Source organism: Pyxicephalus adspersus, chromosome 5 (genome assembly GCF_032062135.1).
Source record: "Pyxicephalus adspersus chromosome 5, UCB_Pads_2.0, whole genome shotgun sequence".
NCBI lineage: Eukaryota > Metazoa > Chordata > Amphibia > Anura > Pyxicephalidae > Pyxicephalus > Pyxicephalus adspersus.
This window is the reverse complement of record NC_092862.1, coordinates 118,707,286-118,734,431: the sequence shown is the minus strand read 5'-3', so window position 1 is coordinate 118,734,431 and position 27,146 is coordinate 118,707,286. Positions and strand designations below refer to the sequence as shown.

The 27,146-nt window shown below is 36.6% G+C and overlaps 1 protein-coding gene across 1 annotated transcript in view; it reads right to left on the bottom strand.

Annotated features, from left to right (window-relative positions):
- Positions 1-27,146, bottom strand: part of LOC140332095 (sodium channel protein type 5 subunit alpha-like) — a 238,635-nt gene that overhangs the window by 164,511 nt on the left and 46,978 nt on the right. The window contains exons 2-4 of the mRNA XM_072413393.1: positions 10,251-10,575; positions 7,836-7,953; positions 3,055-3,145 (exon numbers count right to left, since the gene is read on the bottom strand). Of these exons, the coding sequence (XP_072269494.1) occupies positions 3,055-3,145; positions 7,836-7,953; positions 10,251-10,523 (482 nt within the window). The 5' untranslated portion in view covers positions 10,524-10,575. The remainder of the gene's footprint in view (positions 1-3,054; positions 3,146-7,835; positions 7,954-10,250; positions 10,576-27,146) is intronic.

Here is a 27,146-nt window from a genome sequence, read left to right as displayed (position 1 = left end):
TAAATATGTTGCTGTTTCCTGAGAGAATGAGAGGTATGATTGTTCTCAGCTGACAATGAAATGATAGAGTCAGTTACATGCTACAATGTTCAGGAAACATTTTGTTTTTGATATAGTACTGATTTCCCCATGCTACTCTATGTATTACAAAGAAATGTATGCATCAGACATACAAAATTGTGTACAACATTGAAGAAGCTCATCTATTTGGCTGACACCAGTTGATATTTTACTACGCCCTTATTCAGCAGCTTGAATGAACTAGTTCGAAACTTTCCCAACTTAGTATCTGCAAAGGTTTCAAAGTGCAGATCAAGAAATGCTTTCTGTATTACAAAATTCTTGTAGTGTTGTATACTAATTGGATCTCCTTCCCAAAAAGTAAGAACTACCATGGAGCCAGTACTTCTGTGCACATTCATGGAAGTTACATCATCTCAACCTTGCCAATAGAGTAAGCTGAAGACACAGGACCCTGTAGGAGACTAGGTGAAGATTGAAATACCATTGACCAACAGGAGTCTGGATATTGCAGCACTGGATGGGGCTGCTATATTGTGGAAATATGCTGTACATGCCCAAGTTTAATTTCAATTAAAAAAGTATTCTACCTATTTTAATGGTAAATGTTACTGGGAAGCTGGATTTATATATTCTGTATTGATAGACGGTGTGGAAGAATACCATACAGGGAAATATCTGAACAAGTGATGGGTTTATATCTATCATTCTGCCAACCTCTTTGACATGCTTACTCATGTGAACAGTAAGCAATTCTATGACCCCACACAGCTATTCCAAACACAAAACATTACACAAAGGAACACACCTACTATAGGTACACTAGAGATGCAACACGCCAGATGACATCAAGCCAAGTGGCCCCAGGAGTGCCTTCCCTCTGTGCCCTAGACGGTGACACCAATGATAAAGTGAAAATTTCAATCACATGTTCTGGTACTGGTAGTCAAAGCTGGATTTGATTTCAGTCCTGCACAAAGGAGATATCTTAGACAGTAACCTCAGGCATTTTCCTTTCTCTCCACTGGAAATGACAAGATAAGCCACCACATTGCAAAGCAGCAGATGCTACTGATTATCAAGCCTTTGTTACAACTAGTAAAACAAGCCAAGTTATAGCTTTGTTGATTGCTTTTGAACCTCTTGTTTACATTTTAGTACAAAGTGGAGATAAATAAATTTCCGTCCATAGATTCCAACCTAGATAATGAAAGCATGAGTTTATAGCTGGGAAAGAAACAAACATTTTCAAAGCCAGCTTAACGTCTCTGAAGTCGTGTAAGTAAAATTTATCTGAACAGAATGTTTTTGTTTTCCCTTAAAAATTATAAAATATCCTGGTTTTCCCAAAATGGAATTATTTTTCAAAAACAAGTTATTTAAAACAGCCAATCAGTGGGTCACCAAAAGTTCTCCGCCTTGGTCATAGGCTTACCATAAAAAGCAGCGTGTCATTCCATGTTGGATTTGTATAGGTATTAAACACTATACACGTATTATAAAGCAATGAAACTGACATTCACTGAAAGATCTCCTGGCAGAGAATCCATTACTTCCATTGAAACAAATGAACCTGGATGATTCTCCACCAGATAATGTTTCAATGAATGTCTGATTCACTGCTTATAATTAGACCCTTAAGTCACTTGACCTCTCCTATCAAATAGATCGACCAACACAACTCATAACATCCTCTTCATTAGAAATCACAAGAATAAATGCCTAGACATTTCAGACGTGTGGCTATTGTTAAGGGAAACCTTTAGGGGGACGCAAGGAGTACACTACATATTCACTAAAGATTTGTTACTGATCACCTAGGCTAAAATGGCTTTACCACATATCCAGGGCGAATATTTAATATACATATACAGTATTTAGTAGTCTCTGCAGTTTGCTTGAGGATGTTCCACAGCTTGTCCAAGCCACTTCCTAAATTCAGATGAGTGCCAGAAAAATAAGCCAGTACTTATATTTACAAAGGTAGGACTGGCACCCTAATTCAATTATCATGGAATATCCATAAAATGTGACAAGATATTGACTGTCCAAGAACAAGAATAAAACATCCTGTTCGCAACAAGAACATGTCCAGTTGAACGGAACTAAATCTAATTACTGGATTTACCATGAACAGGATGATTAAGCACTTTCGCACAAATTAAACTTTACAAGAAAGTTTAAAAATTAAAAAAAAATAATATTAAGAAAAGTAAACGTGAGGTCAGAATGGCATTAATTTGGTAAGGCCTGCATATGATGTAATTATGATGCAGCATAACCAGTGAATTCAGCAAACTTTATGGAAGGGCTCAATGGAGGATTAGGTTTACTTACGTGGCTAGTGTGTCTCACAAGAAAGCCCTGGCAGAGGATTTTATTAGAACAGAGTACAGACATCAATAAACACAAGCAGTATTAGAAACATAAATCAATAACATTTAAATTAAATAATTGAAGTTTAAAATAAAGAGTAGAAAGGTACCCAAACATAAATTTTGCAAATTAGTAAAAAATTAAAGTTGCACATGCAATGAAACCAAAAACATAAAGTGCTATATTTTACTCTAATAGAAAATCTTAAAAAAAACATCAGTCAACTAAAGCAACCTAACTTCTACAAGACAAGACCTTAACTTTGTCACTTACAAGCCTTTAACACTTATTCTAGATAATTTTTAAAAAAATCTGTTTTTCCATCTAAGAACATATACCGTGACATATATTGGTTTACATCATAGGGTAGAACAAAAAGCAATGATGTAATGCAATAAACATATTCAGGTATTCAGTTTCCTAAAGCAAGAACAATGAGAGATGAGATGGTATCCTAATGGGTTGTTATACTGATTCATTTTGGAACAACCTGAGATCCTGTATGTTTTATTTGTCTTAAAGGAAACTAAGTGTTTACAAAATCATCTTTCCTAAATTAATGAATAAAATGTATCCCACAAAAGCTGAATTATACCTAATACATAATAAAGAAAAAAATATCAGAAGATTTACAGCAATAAGATGAAAAATACTTACTCAACATATTTGCTCCACGGTCCAAGATCAGACATAGCCATGAACACGCAGTTTGTAAGAATAGTGCACATTATAAACATACTGAACAAAGTGAAAATTATTGGTTAAGGAAAATACTTTGCTTTATCAATATATTTTTTAAAATCTAAAATGTATCACAGTACTGTATATTACATAAAAATGGCATTAAAACACACACAATGATAAAAACTTCTAAAAATGCACCTCTAGTTATGTATGAAATGCTATGCAGGATGGAAAAGGTAAACTTTAACCACTCCAATTTTCATTTATTTTACTGTATTATGGAAATTTGATATTGAGTCCTAAATTATTAAAATAAAAACAAGTCCTAAATCTAGTTAGCATGTAATGCACAAGTCTCATAAAATAAATCGAAAAATTCATTTGCCATCACTGAGCCAAATATTCTTTTATTTGTGTCTCACACACTCACCCTTTCAGTGTTGCAGCTCACAGTGGGAGGGTTTTAGCAGCAGAGACAGTGCTACCAATCCACAAAGCAATGGGTGGGACTGGGTGTGGCCAGGTGCTGATTGACAAGTTACATGAGAGTGGAAACTCTGCTTTGAATTCAGGAGCAGTGCAGCAGTGTTTTTACTGAATATAATGAGTCTGCATTAGGTTTATTTTATTTATGGGAATTGTAGGGAGACAATACCAGCAGATGCACACATTTTGTAATGGAAGGTCAAAGTTGTTCTTTAAGCTCCACTTTTGTGCAGTAAACTTCACTCTTTGTAAATGATTGCCACCTTGCCACTAATGAGATTTGTATAGGTTTGGTGTTTTGTCTATTGAGAGGCCCCAGCATTCTAATTCTGTCTGTATTTTCACGCAAAAAGTGTTACATTTTTTTGCATGGAAATGTATTTTAAATTGCAGGTCCATAATTTTTAGGCATAACTCACCGAAATATGTCCAATATTTAATACATTTAATGATACATTTTAAATAAAAAAACACAAAAATCTGTTAAAAAAAAATAATAAAAAAATAGTGAAACCTGTAATATACCTGTACAGTAGCATGTATATTATAACATATTATATAATTATATATATGTTATATAAAGATTTCTTTGTATTGGACTCGATACAGCTATTTTGTATTGAATCCAATACAAAATGATTTGAATTTCCCAATGCTCCTCCCGCCCGCACCGATACATGTACCGACGTCACCGGGAAACCCTGGAGAACATCTCTGCAGACGCCGGCTGAAGATCGAAGAAAGAAGACGTGTCCCGAGAACCTGCAGGGACCAGCAGGATCCTGGGGGACACCAACGGAACAGGGTAAGATGATTTCTTTTATGTTTTTAGCGACCCTTAGTGTTATTTGGGATTACTGCTTTTAGCATGTAAAATCCAGTCACACTCGGTAATACCGCTAGGGGGGTTAAAGGCCAGTGAGCCTTAAACCTTTCTCAATAAAAGTTGTTTGTCACATTGGGTTTGACACTTTGGGACTGATTTATTAAAGCTCTCCAAGGTTGGAGAGGTGGCATCAGTTAAGCTGGGCAATCCAGCAAACCTGGAATGGATTTCTTCAAAGTCATTTGCTATTTGCAATGCAAATGTTTTGAATCCTGGACCAGATTCATTTCAGGTTTGCTGGATCACCAGCCTTGGAGAGCTTTAATAAATCAGACCCATTGGGTCTGAGTCTTAAATCTTCCTCACTGCAAAGAAAGAGGGTCCTTCTTTGGGAGTCCATGTTACTGCCTGAATGACATTGGCACTTCTCTTTTGCTGCCTAATGGTAATCTTGCTTTTACATTCCAGGAGAGTGTACAATGAATAGATAATTAGTCACCGTGGGCAAAGACCACAGCACTAGGTCACGGGTCATGAGGGACACAAGTAAAGGATAAATGGAAGTATGACACAGTTAAATTATATTAGGGTTCCTTTTTTTATTTGGTGGAATGAAGAAAAAGGAAAGTGGGATGCATTGGGGGAGGGGGTATCCCTCTTTACTAAAAAGGAAGTAGAAGTTATATAGAAAATGACTTATCATTTAAAACTACAACATATCTTATGTCTTTCCTAACGGATTGGAAATATAGGGCCCTGTTGTATAGATTTTCTAGAGCCAGGCTTTATTAGGTATAAAATAAGAATAATACAGTCTATAGCAATAACTAGAAGATCTACAGGCATAGAGAACTATTAAAGCTTTAACTGCCATCAATCATGATGTTTTAAATGATTAAATATATCTCTGTCATTACCTCTGATTGATCTTAAGAGGTTTCTGCCACCTTGTACTTTCTCCTCTCGAGTTTTATTTTAAATAATTTTATATTCCAGGAATGTAACTTTTTAGCTACAAATGAATGTTTCAGGGCTACAAATAGCAAGCAACCGATATGCCTCAGACTGGCTATATATGTAATAAAATAAATTCTTGGCATGGTAAAATTAGATGACGTCTATAGAAGGATGGCTGCACTCTGGCTAAATGCGGCTTGTGCTGCAATACACATTGAGCCATTGGTGGAAAGCAAGGACACTTTGCTATTGTTTCTGTGTTTAGGAATTCAAGATTGGTAGTTGTGTAGCAAACACTGTGTTGCAAAAAAGGAGACTTGCAACCTTTTTCACTTAACAATATTTTTAAACTCTGCCTTTCCCTATATGTCTGTTTCTCCAGAAGAAGAATATGCTTGACATAATTTCCTATTTTGTTCCTGCTCACCTTTGAATTTTCCTTTGACTCCTGCTGTATTTTCCATATAATGATTTCAAACTGAAATACATTTTTTTTAAAAATGTGAACAGGCAAGTTATTTATTGCAGAAGAGTATGGCTATGTGTCCTGTGGATTTTGGGGAAAATTAATACTTTATATGTGTCTTCTGGAATAAAACAAACTTACCTGCTTGTTTGCAATTTACAAATTCACCTCTCCTTGCTCTCCGGTGCTCTTCCAGGATATAGGTCTTTGTCCATCTCGATTAGCCAGGCCATAATGAAGTAACTCCCAGCAATGAGCATGGGAATTCATTCCCAGCAGCCAGCTAAGTTGGGATAATACAATGAGCTGTGGATACGCAAATCAATGTACATTATAGAGAAGATTGCGAACAAGTAGCCTGTTTTACATAGCCTGTCCCTTCTGCAATAGATAACCAGCCTGCTTACAATCGTTTAACTTGTAGGTTTGGTTCTGCTTTAAGAGACTTCATTATAGTGGCTGCAAAGATGATAGGCAACACCAAAAAAAGAAATATAAGTGCACTGACTCTTTAACTTAAAACAAAACTTTTAACATATAGTTTCCATAGCAATGATTTACAGTGATTTGTAACTTATACTTATAAATCAGCTTTCAAATGTCAGCTGGTCTTATCTGAATTAAATATGGATTGATGACTATGAGTCAGTGCATACCACCTCTTTCACTGTAATTATAGAGGTGAGTTTGTTTTTGTACAACACAAATGTAGCACAGTGAAAAAACAACTTGCGCTAACACAAAATAAGTAATCTCTTGGGTGCTGTTTAATTGTCTACAGAGGGAATTTAATATAGGGTAGCTTAAAATATGTTTTCTCTTGTGTTACCAGTTAAAGAGTTGGATGATTTTAGATGCAACCATTAAACAAAGTGTAAAGGCTCTGTAGACTTTGCAAGGTGTTAGACAAGGAAGTTATTGGTGAGTTAGTATTTCATTACTAGGACCTAATCACTAAGATGTTAGCTTGGAGATGACACACTAAGCCTAATTTCCAAGTTATCCAAGACTGGGGAAGATAGACCATCACGGGAGAACCTGGGTAATCCAGAAAACCTTGGAACTTTTTAATAAAAAAAAAGCTACAGCTTTATTGAAAAAGGATAATATTATATTATATTGGTATATGACACAGAATTTTTATAGTGCCCACATATTTTGCGGCGCTGTACATTAAATTGGGGTTGCAAATGATAGACAGATACAGACAGTGACATAGGAGTTACTAAAAAGTCCACTTGTATGTTATCCATTTTAGGTGTATTCTACGCTTCTCTTGCTTCTATGTTTTCGTTGTAATTACCTAGATAAGTGGCGGCAGCTCTGATTGTTTATTGCATGTATTGGGGTTGATTTACTAAACAAGTACTTGTTGCAGAAGAGTATCTGCACATAACAAAGTAAATAAATTCCTTGCAATGGATATTTCACTTAGCTTAGTAAACTTTAACCTTAACTATCCTATCATGTCTAAGTAATCCTTTTATTTAGGATTTCCTTACATGTGAATGAATGTTAGTTGCAAACTAAACTATCTCTACATAATTTAAGTGAATTATCTCTTGCAAGGTGATAATGCAACTTGGTATTTAAAAAGCCTAAGTTCCTTTACTATATCAGGGGGACCACAAAATGTTTTTGAATAGAAAGATAATTTGGAATAGAATAATATTAAAATCATACAGCCAGTGTTGTATGGACTGAATAGACAGCAATATAAATAATTTGGTAGGTAAAACAGTTTGCATATTGCCGTTAGCCTCTAGTACAATTTTAAATATAACAGCTTAAAATACATATTCACTTGAAAGGAAAAAAAAAGTTGGAAATCCTTTAAAAAAAACAAAACAGTGAATTACAAAGAGGCTCCCATATTGTTTTTATCCCATTTATACCTATTTTTACTGTCATGTTTGCACATTCCGCACGGAACAGATGGATGGCATTTTCAGATAGCATGTGGTACATGATGCTGAGTCAGCACTTCAGACAGAATGTTGTCTAACATGAAAGGATATGAATGTACCAAAATTTTGATTGCAGCTCTTCTTATGGGATGGAAAGGGCTAATTATATACAAAGCAGGTGTGGCACTAAATCTGAAGATTGTCTTCCCTTTGTTTAGTACTATAAAGGTCTAGAGAAAAAAAGCAGAAAATTGTGCATTAAATTAACTGCTACAGTTTGAGGATATGCTGTAATACACAAACTTAACGAAATAAAACTGACTGAATGTTTTTAAAAGAAAATTTGGTGCTGACCAGTCAGCTTCCTGCTATCAAACACCCAAGAAAGACTGGAGAATGAAAAGCAAATATGATTAGCTGTTATGAAAAGCAAACAAATATTGTGTATTGCAACTCTGTACGGCAATTATAAATATGGCAGACATTAAGGACACAGTCCTGACCCTCTTATGGTAGAAAACCTTCCAACTGGTGCAAAGTCTATAAACTCTAAAGATTGGTTCTGTTTAATTGGAAAGTTTATGCCAGTGCAGAGAAGGGTAGGTGGAAAGTAGCATGATAGATAAGAAACAATTAGGATGAGCTTTTTATCTCCCTGAAAACAATCCTTTTTCAAAATTGTCAATCCACAAGTATCAGTCAGCAATTTTACACGTAGGATTGTCCAACTGATCTAGCCACTAACTTTCATTTCTAGTTTAGGATGCTTAACTTTGGAATTTAAAGTGCATATTAAAATAGTTTTCATCCACTGACCTTCTCAGCACTATGGTATTATTCTAATTTTGTTCAGGCTTGGTGGGTTGCATATTTGCAGCTGGGCTTTATAAACTTTAATTGAACCGTCTGTGGATCTATGGATTAACAGGAATCTTTAATACAGCCTATAGATCCTCACTTTCACCTACAAGCTTTCAATTAATCCCAATTGAGCTGGGCTGGGCATGCCTAATTGTAATTGCAATGGATTGCTAGGACCTGGCAGGGTCAAAATTAGGAGAACACAGCACTGCTGGTCTGAATGCTGCTTTTTTATAGCAGGGAGGATGGGGTTATAAGAAAAGAAGTAATAATTTCATATCAACTTTAAATCAGAACTATTTCTGTTGGTCCAGAGTCACAAATCAGAATGACAACTTTTCATTTTTTATTTGTTAGTTTTTGGTAATTAGTGGCTATACATTAATACAGGGAGCTCCTAAAACATATTAACAAATAAATTCAGATGATAAAAACTCCAAAGGTAAAGATTTTATCTACAAGCTCCAGGCAAATATGACTAATCGTCCTATCTTTAATAATCAACATTGCCAGAATGACTGGGACTAGACAATAACTGTCACTAAATGGTATCATATTAGGGTAAGCTCACGTCACTTTGACATAAATTGTGTTGTGAATCTAGCTTCTGGTTTGTATTTCATATTGCAGTTGTCAGATAACAAAACTTTTTTCTTAAAATAACTCATTTTCCATTTTGGGCAAGAAGTCTGGTCTTAGAGCTTACCTATTCGGATAACATGGATACCTTTCCAAGTGATGTTCATGCTTGGTGAACATCTTCTCAGGCCCAAGTATTTTCACATGGAGAAGCCCACTTAGCAATAGTGTGAGGGCTCCAACTACCCAAATAAGGGCAAATCATAATGCAAGGACTCCAACTACATTAGTAAAGGAGCAACCATGTCTCAGTATACTGTATACAGTTTACTGGGGTGGGGTAAATTCCTGAGAATTTTGTCTATGCTGTCCCTAGATGTAAGTAATATTGTCTCTTTAGGGTAATTTATAGAGTGTTCCATATATACTCCCTGGCCTGGCTTCCAAGCCTTTGGGTGCAGTGTTATGTTCTGGGGTTGGTTCATTGGTCAGGTCTAGGTTTAGCAACATTATATGCCCAAAAAATAATGTCAGCTGACTACCTGAATATACTGAATGACCAGGTTTGCCATCAATGGAATTGTTTTTCCCTGATGACATGGCCATATTTCAGGATGACAATGCCAGGATTTATTGAGCTTTTATTGAGGGTTGTGAAAAAGTGGTTTAGGGAGCATGATTCTTTATTTTTTTTATTTGAGAATATTTGAGATGCGCTGGAGAAGATTTTAGTTGGTGGTCCAATTCTCCCAGCATCAATACAAGATCTTGGTGAAAAATAAATACAACTCTGAATGGAAATAAATGTTGTGATATAACATAAGCTTATCAAAATGGACGTGTGTACGTAGCTTAATTCTTTTTGAGGGCTATTTACTTATTGTAAACAGAGAAGTCCTCAAACTTGTGGACTGAAGTCATGTTTTATGTTAGGCCAGACTGAATCCTTTGTGTATGGGCAACACTATAACGATTAGATATTTAAAATACAAAATAAAGAAATTATCTGGTAGTTTTCTAAAGCCCAATACAGTTTGACTATTGTTTCCCCCCTGGAGATTAAAGCTGCATCCCAGTTTGGTGTCACCTTCTTGTTCTTGTAGTAGGGGTCGATATCCTCCAAGGGTTGTCCAATGAGATGTGAAGGAAAGTCCCCATAGATTCGAGGCAGCTGTTTGCCGGCCTCCAAGTCGGGGTGTGGCGTTGGTTTCTGTTCGCTGTTCTCATTGTTCTCTCCTTCTTTGTGTTCATGCCTACTTTTTGCTTGTTCCTCAGCAATACGATTCTCAATAGCAGCCAAGGATTCTGGGGTGAAACGGCGGAAGATGTCAGGACTTGGCGGCAACAACAGGACTGCCATATTTTCATCCTGCTTCTTCTGTCCTAATTCTTATTTATAGCATTGGAAACACCTGAAAGACAAAAGAGGAAATGATTGGTTTATTTAAAATGAGGGACAATTAGGGAGTCAGTACCTTTTCTCTTTTCTGCTATAAGACACAATTCTCCTGAGTTATGACCATAAAGAAAGAATATATTACCAGAATGGTATTAGAATTTGATCATATCACTACCTGCCACCACGGGTAGCAAAAACCTAATTATTACACTGCACATGAAACTGTACAAAAGTGTGATACATTTTCATTTCACATGGTAGCACATAATACAGTCCCTGGTATTGCTCCTTATAAACCAGATTATCTAAGTTCAAAATCTAGGCATTGCATCATGGTTAATATGAATATAACCTAGTAAAACTCGCATAAATTTGGCACATCTGACAGCTCCAAGGGTGTTGGAAGACTGATCACCTTTGGGGCTGTAAAGTTCCTCCGGTCAGACCTACTTACTAGACGAGATAGCCGTGGCATAGGGGCCAGTGGGTGGGTTCAAAATACATCAGGGGACCCGGAATCTATCACAGCCAAAGAAAATGATCAAAGGTAGCCTGAAAGCAAAGTACTACTGTGTTTATGGACAAGCAAGTTTTTAAATAGGGTTAGGCAGAATTAAAATGTTTTTTCTTGATTGCTTTCTATACCCTTGCAGGGGGGACTTCCTCTTGTGTCCTATCACTTGTGTCATCTATCACCAAGGTAGTACCTAAAAATTAGGTTTAAATCAATGTTTTTCTTCCACACCATTTGTGGTAAATTCACTCTATAGACTACCAAGATGTGTTGAAGAGAATTTGGAATGAACAGTGAACACAAAACCCCTTTTGTACATCTTCTCTAACAGCCTGTAAAGAAAAGGCACTATTTGATGTGTTAGCCACTTCATAAAACCACTTATGTATTTTATATAAAAACTATGAAAAAGAACCAAACAAAGCTGCTGAGACATATTATTCAGACGAACCTTAAACTGCTCTCTATTCACTGTTGTTCAGTTTAAAGTAATAAAACAGACATCCAAAGTCTACACATCAGCCTTGACAACATGCTGGCTGGGCATGCTGGGAACTATTGAAGAACATCAGCTCAAGTACTACCGGCTGGTAACAATCACATTACACGAACCAACATTTGCGCCTGCCAGACTTCAGCCAATAATCTGCTAAACGGCATGTAAGGTAATGTATGTTCGAAAACGGTTACATTTGCTTTTGTAATAAAAAAAAAAATAATCACTAATCCATTCACAAAGACAATATCTGCCTTCTAGCATGGAAGTAAATAAGAAGATTATGGTATATAATGCCTTCTAATTCACAGCATAGCATATCTGTAACTTCTTTTTTAATGTAAAAGAATGTGTCATACATTTAAAGAATGTCAAAAAGGACGAAGGTTAATCTGCAAAAAATATTAACAAACACTATACTTAATGGGAAGTATAATTAAAATGTAAAGGAAAAGCCACTAAAATGTAAATGTAAGTGTGCTTTTTGGTTCATTATATGCAATTTCCTTTTTACTTTGTATTCATTTTTTTATTAGAATCATACTTTTTACTGTTTTATTAGTTATTTAAAGTTTTTACTTCCTCACAAATAGTTTTAAAACTTATTATGAGATAAATAAACCAGTTGCCACTACTGACCTCCTTACAAAAATTCTGGAAACCCGGCTGTCATGTCAATCATCTTGCTTTGAAGGTTCTTAGGAAGGCTTAGGAAAGTTCTTTTTTATCTAGCTCATTGTGTAGCTAGCAGTGGTTAGCCACATTCAACTGGATGTAATGTTTTACAGCTTTCCAAGGCACTTCATCAGAACTAAATGAAGTTGCAAAATGTCTTTTACTTTACAAGAACAGGAATGAGACTAACCACTACTAGATACTTTTACATTTGATGTTTTCCAAGTCAATGACTTGGAAAAAGAATGCAGCAACTACAAATTTCTATAGATGATCAGAATGACAACTAAGCAGGTGGTCCGCAAATACAAACCAGCATTTTACTAACAGCAAGTTTTCTTTAAAGAAAAGCTGTGGATTGCATATGTAATGAATTTAAACGGGTAAATCTTTATGCTCCTCTGCCCTAAATCACATACTTACCTTTACTCCACTCCCCTGCTACCCCATTCTGCTGCTGGCAGCAAAGTAAATACCTAGTACTTCCAGTTATGTGGAAGCATGGGGATCACTCCTCTGTTGCTCATGTGATAGTGATGGGGGTTGGTGATTGGATAAATGCTGTGATATATGGGTAGGTAGATGGTTCCCAGCCCTGTGACAGCTTTGAACAGAGCTTACCTAAACTTAGGTACTTAGGTAAATTTTAAGTGCAATACCCTTTTTAAAAAAATAAAAATAAAAAATAAAGGGGTGCAACACCGCTCCCTTAATCTCAATCGCCTAGGCGATCAAGACTGAATAAGACAGCAGAGTCTCCTGGCATACCTACGTCACGCATCCCGGGAGACTCTTGGCTGCTCCTTCTGCGCATGACCGAGCACCTTGGGCATGTGCTGAAGGAGCCCTTTCATCAATAGAGAAAAAAAATTGACGATCTCACGCATGCGCAGAAGAAGAACCAGGTGAGAGGATAAGATAGCAGCGCCTGGATCTGTGTCAGGCCAAAGACGGATACAGGGACAACGCGGGACCCGATGGAAGAAACCTCCCGACGGATAGACTGATCTGCGTGATTGAAGTTAACTGTGATTTTATTGTTTTGGGTTAGTTTTGGGTTTACTTCTGCTTTAAATATTTACACTTGTTCTGCAAATATTCTGCATTGTGATGCGATGCCCCACTTACCACTGCTCCAATCACAAGTTGTTAGGTGTTTATATAATATATCAATCCTAAATGATGCCTTTATAGCACTAATTATTTAATAAAAAAGAATCAAAATTAACTACAAGTTTATCTCACCCATTTGTATGCGGTGTTGGTGATGTGTAGTTAAAAAGCTTGAGCTGTCCCTTTTTTGGGCTGCTGTCTATTACAAAGTTATTCATTAACCAATAAATAGTTTTCTGTTTGTGATCTCATAGTTGGGGTAACTTCTGGTCAAAGAAAAACGATTCCCAGTCTGAACCTACCCACAGCAACAACATGGATGCAGTATGACAACATCACCATGTTACTACAAATTGTCACATACCCAGGATTTCCCCTGAATGCCCATGGTTTCCTCTCTAGTAATTGGCATTTCTGGTAACAATGCTGTAGACAAGCATTCTTTGGAATTCTGTTAGGTAGAATATTTTGAAACTAAAAGAATAAGAATTTCTTAGTTTAAGAATTTCTATGTTATATGCCCAACTTCACAAAGCATTTTGTTCAGTGCCAATTTAATAAACATTAGATGATTCATTCTATGCATTTGGATCATTATTCAGTTTACCTACTTTTGAATTAATTTATTTTTCTTTTTTAAGCAATGATGACACATTTTATTTTCATTTCAGATGTCATTATATTTATGAGAATTGCAGATATGACTGTTTATTTTTTAAAACCCAGATCTGATCCAAAGATGATTTAAATAATACCAGTACAAATTGCTGCAATGTAAAAGGACATTTTCTATACAACTTTATCAGAGATGGGTAATATGAATTGTTGTGGAACCAAAGGAAGAGATGTAAACCACAGACAGGGAGTAGGATAAAAGGGAAGGGAGAGAACAGAGCTGACATGGGAGACAAGGAATAGCCACAACCAGTTATGCTTCAAACCTCATGGCATTTCAATTTAGATGCCCAAGAGTGTCAGAGATATTTTAAGATCCTTTCTAATTACCATATCTTATCACATAGTCATAATTTAGACTACATAAAGTACTACACGAAACTGATCACAGCTTATATTAGCTTGCTATTGGTAAATGTAAATTTGTACAGTACTTGTTTGTTTCCCTATCAATTCCAGAGTCTATCTCCCTAATGTGTATATTAAAATTCTCAATAAGGGGTCTATGGAAACCTAGGCATCCTCCAGAAGTTGTTTAGGGTTTCTTGAGCTATGGCTGACTAACTTTCCATTTTATGCAGCGGGCATAGTTTCTGAGTTAATTCTACTTGGCAGATTCACCTGCACTCAACCCTTTGTAAGGATAGCATTTTTCCCTCTGGTCCCTGCAAATGGCATTTTTCACATTGAATGATTATAACAGGGGCTTCCCCACACCTGAAAATCATTTTAGGTAAAAAAAAAAAGGATGAGAAAGGCTGATCCAGACAATACCTGTAATATGCATACAAAAGCTTAATAATTGTGGAAACACAGGTAAGCATTTCTGATGATTAAAAAATACACATTTTATGTAAATATTTAGTTGTAACCCAGTGAGCACTCTTCAATCCACAAAGAACAAGGCAGCAACAAGAAAATGTGTTTGTACAAAGAAAATTGCTACTTAATGTTCACAGCCCTAAATAAATCTAAAATCCATAGCAACGTCTTCTCTATCTTTGCAGGTTTAACCTGATTCATTTGGCCTTAGCAATGATGCTAATACTTGCTGAACTTTTTATTTTTTGCTTCCTGTTTAAAGACTCTATAAATAAAAAAGAACAAGCTGTCTTTGTTTAGACTTACAGTATGGGTAACAACTTGGGAGCCACTATTTCCTGTACTCTGCCAAATGAACAGGAGAGAAGTGGACCATCGTGGATAGATAACATTCTGTGCGTTAGGACACAATGTTGTGAAACCATTAAGCAACAATACTGGGGAAGTGGACCTGGATTTGGATATTTAAAAGGTCAACTGTAATCAGTCTAAGTTCATGGGAAGACCACATCTGATCCTGGCAGATTATCCCCTTACAAGATCTAAGCAGAGACAGTCATTAAATTGCAGAAAATGTTATGCAAATCATTTATTTTTCTGCATCTTACTAACCATCTCTAGATCTGGGTTGAGATTTTTCCTAAAATATTCTAGGGAATGTCAAGCATAGTTTCTTTAAGGGGCAAGCACATTTTCATGCAGAAAAAAGCAGAAGTTCCAATCAAGAATTTGTATGTTGCTGCTCAAACTAGGAAGTAAGTGGAATCCATGTGCAAGTTTCATTACAAATGGCAGCAGCTAATACTCTTCAGTAAGCGCATGCATTTTACATAGCTAAACTGGATCAGAATATTTTTTCTTACAAAAGTGGATTTATTCTGTAACATTGAAAGAATTTCCCAAAATTTTTTGTATTCTGTGTATGAGGGATCATTTTCAGCAACAATCATCTGATGTCCATCAGACGACTGCAGGAGGCTTTACAGGTCTTGTCCTTCTATCTGCCTGTGCCTAGACGGCAAAGAAGAAGCAGCAGACCAAAGAGCTCATCTCTCCATCACTCTGATCTTTTATTAGCATGTTTTTGTTAGCACAAATGATTGGCTCTTGTGCTGCACCTCCTTTTCCCAGTCTGGGACAGCGACATGCTACTACCAGGTCAAGTTCAGGTATACTGCTGGCAATAAGCATTTTTTTATTAATGAATACAGCTGCATTCATTTTTGATAATTATTATTCTGACATCTGTATTTACTGACCCAATGACCTGCAACAAGCATGCAAATTAGCTCAAGACCCCCATAGTTGCTGAGTAAGGCACTTGTAGTAGTGAACTGTGGTAGACATAAGAAAGTGCAAAGTTTTTCACTGCACGAGGGCCCCAGATCCACTCAGCCAAGTGGGGGGCCCACTGTTGGCTACGTCCACCACTGGTATTAAATACACAGTATCAGAGTACACTGTATTGGAGGCAGAAAACCAACATTATTCATCAAGCCCAAAAACCTTCAAGTTTATCTCATGACAGGTCTACTTTAAACAGATGTTTCTGCAGAATTTCTTTATTACTATAAAGATTTATTACTATAAACTATACTATTAATACTACTATAGCAGTATTAATGTACAACAAAAAGCCATTTTTACTTTTAAGTCAGGATACCCTGAATGCTCTGATCTAGCTTTACATGCAGCAGAATCACTTAAAAATCTACCTTTGATGTTAATTTCAAGATCAGTAAAATACAAATGACTCATATTGATTACTTTATACTACAACACATCTTTTTATAGAAGTTTTCTCACCAGCAGCTGGTATATGAGAGTGGATGGGTACATCATATTGTTGTACATTACCAATTATGCAATAGACACTGAGCTGAGCCTACTACAGTCTCCAATACTAACAATATGTTACCAGTGTGTGGGAAATATCAGAATCAAAACCTCAAAAATGCATCTGATATTTATACCTACAGTACATATTTCTAGACATTTCATTGGGACTTTGACAAACATATGCAAACCAAGTGGTATGTTTGGTTCGGATTTGTTTAAATAAAGAGGCTCATGCCCCATACAGCAATGTTGTTGTGTTGTGCTAGAACATCCGAGAATATTATCCTTTCACTATTGTACTCATTTTACTGCAAGGCAAATTATCCGGGTTCTTTACATTATCCAATGTGAAACTCAATGCTTAAAGTGTATGTAAAACCTACTAATAAAAGGCTCCTATTTCTTCCTCTTTAGAGTGTGAACTATACCATTGAAAGTATTTTGTTATGGCTGTTCAATAAATGCAAAACGTTAGCAGGTAATCCTGATGAATATTTTCCATATTTTATTGGAAAGATCCAATATTCACTCAATCCAATAATTTCACCCAACATTCTTATTTTTATGACTTTAGGAGCTTTTGAAGCTCCACTATTATGTAAGGCAAGGAACCATGCTTCTGCATACTGAATAGATTCTGTAAACCATACCAGCTCCTTTGTTGTGCCACCATATGTGCCATAGCTCCCTCCCCTCTGATTGTGCCAGTCACAAAGCACAGCACAATGATGATGATGAGATGTGATTCACATTGGTTTAATCAGGCAACCGGACTATTTACTGCTGAGCACCCAGGTAAGTATTCAATAGTCCTTTTTTCACAACTGCTTCCATTTATTATTACTGTACTATGGCAGACTTTTATAGTTAGAATACAGAATGAGGATCTCATTGCTCCAAGGAATATTACAATTAGATCCTTTTTGTCAGCAATGTCTGGGCGCAAAAATAAAAAAGAGGAAAATATCTGATTTTCCTGTCCATTGTAAAATCCCCAATAAATATGCAAATAAAGTAATGTTAGAAGTTGATCTATTGAAGAATGGCATGGATACATGGAAATGATTGTAGAGGGTTTAGAGCAAAGATGTAAGTAAAGGAATTTAACCAGGGAGGGTAGCAGGTATGGATGGAATAGAATAACCAAATAAACAATGGGAAGGTATTGATCCCAAAGAGTAGAGAGAGAGTGGACATGGATATAAGTGAAGGAGAACGATCAGACTGGGAGAAGAAATTACAAAGGTAATAGAGAAGGAGAATAATCAAAGAGAGAAGGGAAGTAGACATGAATTATTGAAAGCGTGGGTGTGATTTGTTGCTGAAAAAACACAAAAACTTACTTTCTGACAATTTCAAGGCATTATATCTCACATGGAAAGCAGAACCTGGATGTTTTCTCTTATGTCTTCATGCACTGTGATTCTATATTCAGTCTGGTAGTTGTCACTGAGATCATTGTATATCACTGATCCATTCAAAGGGGAAGCATTTCTCAGGCCTGGGGCTAACCTGTGTTTTTATGGATGAGCAGCCTTTATGTAAGCAAATAACTAAATCCATATGCAAAACGTAAAACTTCAACAGGTATCATACCAAAGCTGTCCTATGTATGAAATTCTTCATTTACAAAGTATTTTCATTTCTATACCCGTAAAAAAATAACTTGCCTCTTTAGGATCAATAGTGGATTCTTATAAAGCAAATTACTTTGTATTACATTGTATTACTAATACATTGGCAAAGAACAGGTCCTACATCCAAAATCCTAAATATCACTGGCATCATCATTTATCATTACTGTACTGTAAATGAACAATAAAATGCACATAAGGGAACCATTTTACTTGACAGTAAGTTGTTTTTCTATCCTTTCAGTTTATGAACTTCTCCCAAAGCAAGCTAGGTGGCTGGCGCAACTTACATTTAAAGAATACATAGATGTCTTTAACTCAAACCTGCTGGTTGGACAGTGACAGAGCAGCCACAGACTCTCCCCACTTATTTTGATCTCTTTGCTTATCAGCTAGTTCTTGGACAACACATTATTGTATACCAGTCCTGACTCTTTTATCCCAATCTGCTGTATAGGGGATTGCAAATGTAAATTGTAAAAGGATTGTAAAAGGTCATACCTATTACCTAATGTACCCTTTTCAGTTTTATTAATACATAGTATTTTAAATAAAGTTTAAATATGAAATCATTGCTCTCTCAATATAGTCCATTTTCTTTGAGAGTTTTCACCAGTTCCAGTCCATTACCTGTCCAAACAAATCCTTATTTTCAGTTAGGAGTTTGTCATCTTTTATAAATAAAAATCTACAGAAAAGGTTTATACTAATGTTTTATTCTTTTACTGAGCATGCATTCATCCGAGAGATATTTAGGCAATAAAGTATGGGAAATAATGACAGATACGAGCATTTATATTACTTACAAGGCAGTATGACCTCTGACAAACCATTTTTCTAATTTTAAAGAAGACATACAGTTCACTGGTATTTATTTTGAATGACATCCTAATACAAGGCATTGCATTTGATTCGTAGCACATTGTAACGCATGGGCATGCAAGGTAGTTCATTAGGATACAATAATAATCTTGTGCTTTGTTTTAGCATGTTAGGATGTGTGGTCAACCTATACAATGTAAATTGTCTGCATTAATGCATCTCACATTAATTTGTAACATAATGTACATTAACACACATGCATTACCACACCGCATAGATCTAAATGTATTCTTAGTCTTTTAAAATACTATAAACATTGTTAAAGAGGGATTGTGGGAAAACATTGGAATGATTCTCAGGCGCCACATGCAATCCATCCTGGCTGATTCATTTTGGCGATTACTGTTCATCTGCAAACTTATGGACAGATGTCCTAGATAGTGAATGCTCATGCAATGAACCACAAACCATGTCCGGTATTTCTGTTAAAGATAACTACAAATGGTTTTAGATTTTGTAAAAATGATTTTGTATCAATATAGCACAAATATATTTAATATCACTCTTATGTGCACAATGCCCCTGATTCATCAATGAAATCCGCGCTTGCTGGAAACGCGAAAGTACGCGCGGCCAGCGATCGCGGATTACCGCGGTCAGGACTCGAGTATGCGCGTACACTTGCCTCACTACCAGCCGGATTCCAGCCTTCACAATAGGGAGCGCGAATCTGCCAATTAAGGCGATTAGATTTCAGCTGCGCGATTAAGGAGGATCTGCTGTGGGATTCCTGCCAATAGGGGGGTATTGTTCCATAGCAGATGACAATGCTGCTTTTTCTTTTCATCTACTGACTGCACGGTCAACAAATATAAAGTAAATAAAGACCCTCGGAGTGGAAAGATAAAAAAATAAAAAGTTTTTGGTTCAGACAAATAAAAAAATAGTTTAAAAAACATTTGCTTCCATATTTTCACCTCCCCCCACACTTACATTCCCCCCGCCGACCCATAGCAGTGTTACAAGCCATGCATAAGTTCTTCCTTCAATATTACAGAACCCCCCCCCCATTTCTTTCTATCCATATTATAAGGGAAATGTGTTCTCCAGTCCAGGGAAACTGACAGGGCTGACAACACTTCTTGTCACTTTAATGCAGCAAAAGTAGTGTTGTCAGCTTAATAAAAGAAGGCAGAAATACAAGGGCTTTCCAGAAATCAACATGTATGTTTCCTAAGTGTTTTGTAAAACGTTGGTGGAATGTGAATTTGCAGCTGAGATGTACTGAACTTAAGGACCAAAAAGTGTATCCCTAGCCCAAAGTTAACCTGGTTTGATTCTATAAACCATGCCATGAAAACTCCAGTTTTCATTGAAAATGTTAATAACATATTATTCTAAAACCAATATAATTTTTCTAGCTAGTGATATTTGAATGAAATGGTGACAACATTTCTACCATATCTTCAAGGTAGATGGTTCTCACAATTGGATCTCACCATATGATCTCTTATAGATGGATCTCACCATATTTTATTATATAGATGGATCTCACCATTGGATCTCACCATATGTTCTCATATGAATGGATCTCAGGATTGGATATAACCATATTATTACATATAGACGGATCCCGCTATATGATCGGACATAGATAGATCTCACCATATGATCTCATATGGATGGATGTCACCATAGGTTCTTATATAGATGGATCTCACCATTGGATCTCACCATATGATTCCTTATAGATGGATCTCACCATATGATCTCTTATAGATGGTTCTCACCATATGTTCTTAAATAGATGGATCTCACCAATGGATTTCCCCATTTGTCTGGTGTGAGCAAAGACGTGTGTAAGTAAAGCTATCTATCTAATATATTATAATATAATAATAATAACAACAACCGTTTTTTGGTCAACTATCAACATTTTAACAGACGTTCAAATTTTTTTTTTTTGCCGATTGGTTGATTAGAATTAAAACCTTTTTTCGTGATATGATCAATATTTTGATTAGATATAAAGTAAATCAATCTGAATTCAGAAGTTGTCGAATGAGCTGATGGTACATGCAGCCCTTTTCAACCTTTCTACCCCTGTGGAACCCTTAAAATAATTTTCAGGTCTCAAGGTGCCCTTTTTTAAAAATGTTTTGTGTGGGTCACTTGGGAAAAAAAAGGTCTTTTAAATAGCTGGCCAGTGAAAAGAATGCCCCTTACAGCGGAGGCTAGGATAACACCTTCAAAAACACCTAAAAACATCAATAGAGTCATGTAGCAGACATTTGCAGGTGGCTTTGGAACTATGCTGGCATGATCAAATGGGAATTCAAGCTGCCATAGTTCGAGGAACCCTTAGCAAGCTCAGAAGGAACCTTGTAGTGATGCTTCTAGTTGGCCATGAACATTGATTTAAACTGATATTTATATTGACTGAAAAAAGCAAAAGAAAAAAGGAGAAAACCGCATAGCTTGTGCCCACCATAGAGGCACATATTGTACTACCAATAACAAAAAGAAAATTTTTATTACATCCCATACTACTAATATAAATATTATCTGCATCAATGAATGAACAAACGGCTAGGTGACAAAATGTCCATCTCTGAATTCGTGTTACTCTTCCTAGCTTAGTTCACTTGGCAACAATACAACAGCAAAAATACCAAATAAAGCTACTAATGTAATGCAGATCTCCGCAGGCAGCGAGAAAGGGGAATGTGTCATTTAGTTGAATGAGGTGATTGCGGCTCTTCATACCAATATGCAATACATTTGTTTTTTAAAGCCCAGTGGTAAAAGCATGAGTCACCTCAATTAAATACAAGAAGGGAATGTAGTTCTCTGTCACATCACGGTACACTGTGAAAGAGGACAACATGTGGCTAAAGCCTGGCATGGAGATGATAGAGTAATATAAGTCCTGATTGTGATCAATCAATTGATTCCTAAATTCAGAAACGGAGTGTCCATGCAAAATGGTTTCAAGCCAGAAGGCTTAAACTTTTTTGATGGATTTATCACTTGAAAGACCTGGTAATTGTTATTTTATTGTTATGTAAAGTATTCTCATAAATAAAACCTATTTTTGTAACTATATTAATATGATTTGATAGGCAACAGAAACAGGACATGATCAATTCATTATTAATGCACCGTGGCAGACACAGATGACCAGGGAGTGCCACCAGCAACCTTCAGCAATCACAGGTGCCCTCACAAATGACAGAACACAACTCCTTTCTATTTTTTAGGTAGTAAGGGTCCTATTTTTTTTCTTCTTTTCTTTTGATCGTGGTTAGAGGCATCCAAATTTTTGTAGCGGAAGGGCTCCATCTAAAACTTGTCCGGGGTGCACACTGATTTCTAGTTCCATCCCAGTTCTTACCATAATGTAAAGCAATATTGGGAAGCTGTAGAGTATCAGGGTTCTGGAACTATGAATCACAGTAACATCATCTCAAATTTGGGGTCATATAACCGGTTAGGGTAGAATTCGAATTTGGTCATCCAAGCATCAAGGTCCAAATCTTAAATAGCAGCACAGAAATCAGGACCGCTCAGCAGGTAGGCTGTAACCCTTGCTTTGTACATTTGCCTTGTGTACACCTTTAAGGTACATTTTTAGATTAACATTTGAATAGGTCAGCAGGAAGCAGTTATTTTCATAATAATGAAGAATCTGTTGAATAAAGAACATTTCCCATGATAATCTCTCATCTAATGTTTCTCCAACCAAATGATGATAAGACACAGATCATTTGCTGTACCTTGCTGACTGTGCTATTCGTAGGGGTCTGTTGATAATTAACATATTGTAATTTAACACATGGCTCTGTAACAATCTCTATTCTTAGTTAGACTGAAGTTTATAAGCAATGTACAGATACACAAAGAATGCAGCAGTTTGCAAATCATAACATTGGCTGAGCACAATAACACATTTGGCAGGTATATCTGTCAGACATATAGTAATAGATAAAACATTTGTATTTCAAGTGTTTATTTAGCTATCTGTCTAAAGCTCCTCTTGTATTTACCAAATTATGCTAAAACTAAACCGAATGTACTTAATGTTACATATAGTAATAGATAAAACATTTGTATTTCAAGTGTTTATTTAGCTATCTGTCTAAAGCTCCTCTTGTATTTACCAAATTATGCTAAAACTAAACCGAATGTACTTAATGTTTATATTTAAACCCATTGAAAGTCCTACAATGCTCTAGCTCTTGATATTCCAGTTTGTACCCCTGCATGTTATAATTTTTATTTGGAATTAACTCTAAAATAACTTTTTCTCTAAGTAAAAATACTGCTTTCTGTTCTCACCCTGTAGTGCTTTGTGCTTGCTCCTCTCGTCACAATGTCCTCACAATAACATGAATTGCAGAGAGAGGGCATGTAATATTTATGTTAGGTGCACTGGCCCAAGGTGGGTAACAGTTTATAAAGCAGGTGGAAATCCCCCACTCACCACCCCACCCTTAGGAACCCATATACTCATTTTATCCTAGTTAATTCAGTAATATCATGGGTCCTTCTTCACAAGGGGTCTTTCTCCTGGACTTAGTGGCACTTATGTATTGATATCTGAGCACCACTCAGTCCTGGTGTACTATGAAATCAAAGAAAATGGGCAAAATGTCATAACCTAATTCTGACTTAATCAAACCATCAGGATTGGACTGAGGAGTAAGCTGGGGACCTCAAAGGTGCATGTGCAAGGTAAGTAGAGATTGGTAACTATTTCTTTAAAAAATGGTAAATACATGGTCATGCTGTTGTGGTGCAGTTCACTGGGCATCTCAGAAAAAGCAACCTTGTTTAACTGCAGCCCACGTCTGTTGGCACACGTTCTCATAAATGTCAAAAGAAATGGTTGGGTGCTCAAGGGCAGCCAGAAACTCCATGTCCCATCCAGGAACTGCGCCCCAAACCACCACAATGCAAGCACAATGGGGTGCAAATGTGTGCACAAAATAGATCCTGTGTCTATACGGTGTAATAGGAGCAGTTGGGCGGTTGTATTACACGTTAAGAAAAGGCCTAAATACCTATCTGATTTTCAGACATTTTAGACTGTTTACATTTTTTTCTTCTCTGTAACAGTATGAGTTTTCACACTCTCCTGCAAGGCAATAAAGAAGGTGTTGCTGTCCAACAACTGAATTCTATGATTATTAGTTTAATCCATTGCTCTAACATTTTCCTTTGGCACTGTAATATGTGCAGTGGTGGGTAAATAATATGTGCAGTGGTGGTTTACCTCCATGAGGTAAAAATTTAGGAATTCGAGGTAAAAAATAAAAGACACTTTTGCTTTCTTTCTTGCTGTGGCAGAAAAGAAAGGAGTATTTGGCTACCCAAAGCTTGTAAGCATCTGAAGGGCAGCACTGTTGATGGTGGGCAGAAAACAGATACAATGCAGCTCCTAGGAACAAGAACGGCATTAGAAAGTGATAATTTTAGATATTCGCACATCTACAGCATTTACAGGGTGGAAAACTTTCTGATTTAGACATCTGTGAAGTGCTACTAACCCTTTAAAATTATTATTATTATTCATAAATAGAATTTATATAGCACCAGCATATTACACAGCACTGTACATTAAATAGGGGTTGCAAATGACAGACAGATACAGACAGTGACAAGACAAGGCAAAGCTTGTACAAACATTGCACAATTGCTTTATTTTGTTTCCAGTCCATTTTAAAACCAAGTCTACATGGGATGGTTAGAAGCGTCAATTGGCATTTAGTTTACATGTTACATCTACAGACCAAACTCCTCAATTGCTTTGGGTGGGATAAGCATTGGACCATTGGTGCATGCTCTCTTGGGGTGGTAATGACTGATTTTGTCAGGTTTGCTTTGAAATCTCTCAGGGTGGGCATCAATCATTCAGTTTTCTCTGCAAATCTCAGCAGAATCACACACAAGATTGAGGCAAAGCCTTGTAGTTCTCCAGTATGTTATTGAATAATAAAATGTTTTGCCCATCCCTCTTGATAGCCTTTTGAACATATTTAACCAACCCTTCAATGCAAGACAAGCTATTCTCACCTATAAAACTTTATACCTGGCTACACCAATTCAGATCAATTGGATTTTACACACCTACAAGCATGTAAAAGCATAATTTAAAAAAAAATTGCTGTAAGCTATTTAAAACATTTCAATCACAGTAAAACAAGCTAAATTCCAAAATTTAATTCAATAAATTATTTTGACATGTATCACCCAAATTATTTAAAATGTGCAAATTAATTGAATTTATCACCACTCATTTAAATATAACATTGCAAAAGATTCAGTTGGGTTTTTAACAAGCTACAAAAAGATTACAAGAAATAAAAAGACTGGGGCTACCTAAAGCAACCATAGAATGGATTTTTCTAGCAAGATTTGGAAAACAAATATTGGTAACATGTGATTGGTAAAAAGGAGTGTTATCTCTTCCTGAATTTTTTTACACTTCAGTGTAACATTCAAAGACATATACTTAAAGAGAACCTGTCATTTCATATATCAACAATCTTCCTCAAAGACTTGTAGAAGCATCCAAAAGCCCCTGGGACTGCTGCCATCATGTTAGCAGTTCAAACAGACTCAAAGTGCCTGATTTATTGAAGCTCCCCAAGGCTGGAGAGGATACACTTTCATCAGTTAAGCTGGGTGATCCAGCAAACCAGAAATGGATCTGGTCCAGGATTGAAAACATTTGCTAACAAATAGCAAATTACTTTTAAGAAATCCATTTCAGGTTTGCTGGATCACCCAACTTCACTGATGAAAGTGTATCCTCTCCAGCCTTGGAGAGTTTTAATAAATCAGGTCCAAATATGTTACTCCATGAGATGCTGTAGTATTTCCCTTTCCCAACATATTGAGAAAAGTTATGTAGGAAGCCTCTACATAACGTTAACTAAATAGGCAATTTCAAATAGTATGCTTACATATCTCAAGGTTGCCAACAACTGATTATAGAATTCCCAAATAAACATCACAGTTCTTTAGTTTAGAACAGTTTACTGCAGGGGTCTGCAAACTTTTTTGGCTACTAGCACATGCCTACATTTAGGGAGGTCAAGAAGGCACACTAGGACGGACTCTCTCTCGAGTCCCGCGCTGATGGTTCCGACCCCCCATCAGAACCGCCCCTGAAGGGAAAGCCCTCTCCTCTGCAATGCATACGGAGGAGAGGGAATGTCCCCTTACCCCGGCAGCAGAAGTGTTAACGCCGGCCGCAGTTAATAGGGAAAAAGGGAGGCATAACAAGGAGGCTCAAGAACTGTATGCGGCCCTGGAGCCGCGGGTTGCCAGCCCCTGCCAGCCCAGATTAGGCCGGATCGACCAGGGGGGCATTAGGCCGGAATGGACTACTGGCTAGGCCGTATCTGGCCTAAAGGCCTGAGTTTGCCTACCCCTGGTTTACTGTAATTACTTTGACAGAAGTATCAAAGATCCCTAACCCAGTGCAAGTTTAATAGTTTTGGTATTGTTTTGGAGCTTACCTTCACTGGCTTTGCCTTGCCTGGGCCTAGAAATTCTGAAGCGGTGTTTTCTGTCCAAGAGAACCTGTCAGTTTAGTCTGAGTGTAAAATATTCTCTTTTATATCCTTTTATCACTTTGCTATTTGCTATGGGTCTCCTCATAAACATATTAAGCTCAATTAAATGAGGGGACAAAATAGGTTTCTGTAAAACCTTATAGCTTTTTATAGTGTCTCCAGTAGCGCATTAATCCTACTTCACGGGAATGTGACATGTAAATTATACTCTTGGTACAAAAGCTGTCTCTTAATACAAAACATAAACAGGAGATCAACAGATAAATGATACTGTATAGAAGAATCCTGGGCCCGTTCCTGTCCCGTAAGCATAAACAACATGCGAGACTCATGGGGATAATGTGTCTTGCCCAAGATCATATAGAGGACACATTATAAAAGTCAGTTTTTCCACTCCTCTAAACCAAACTC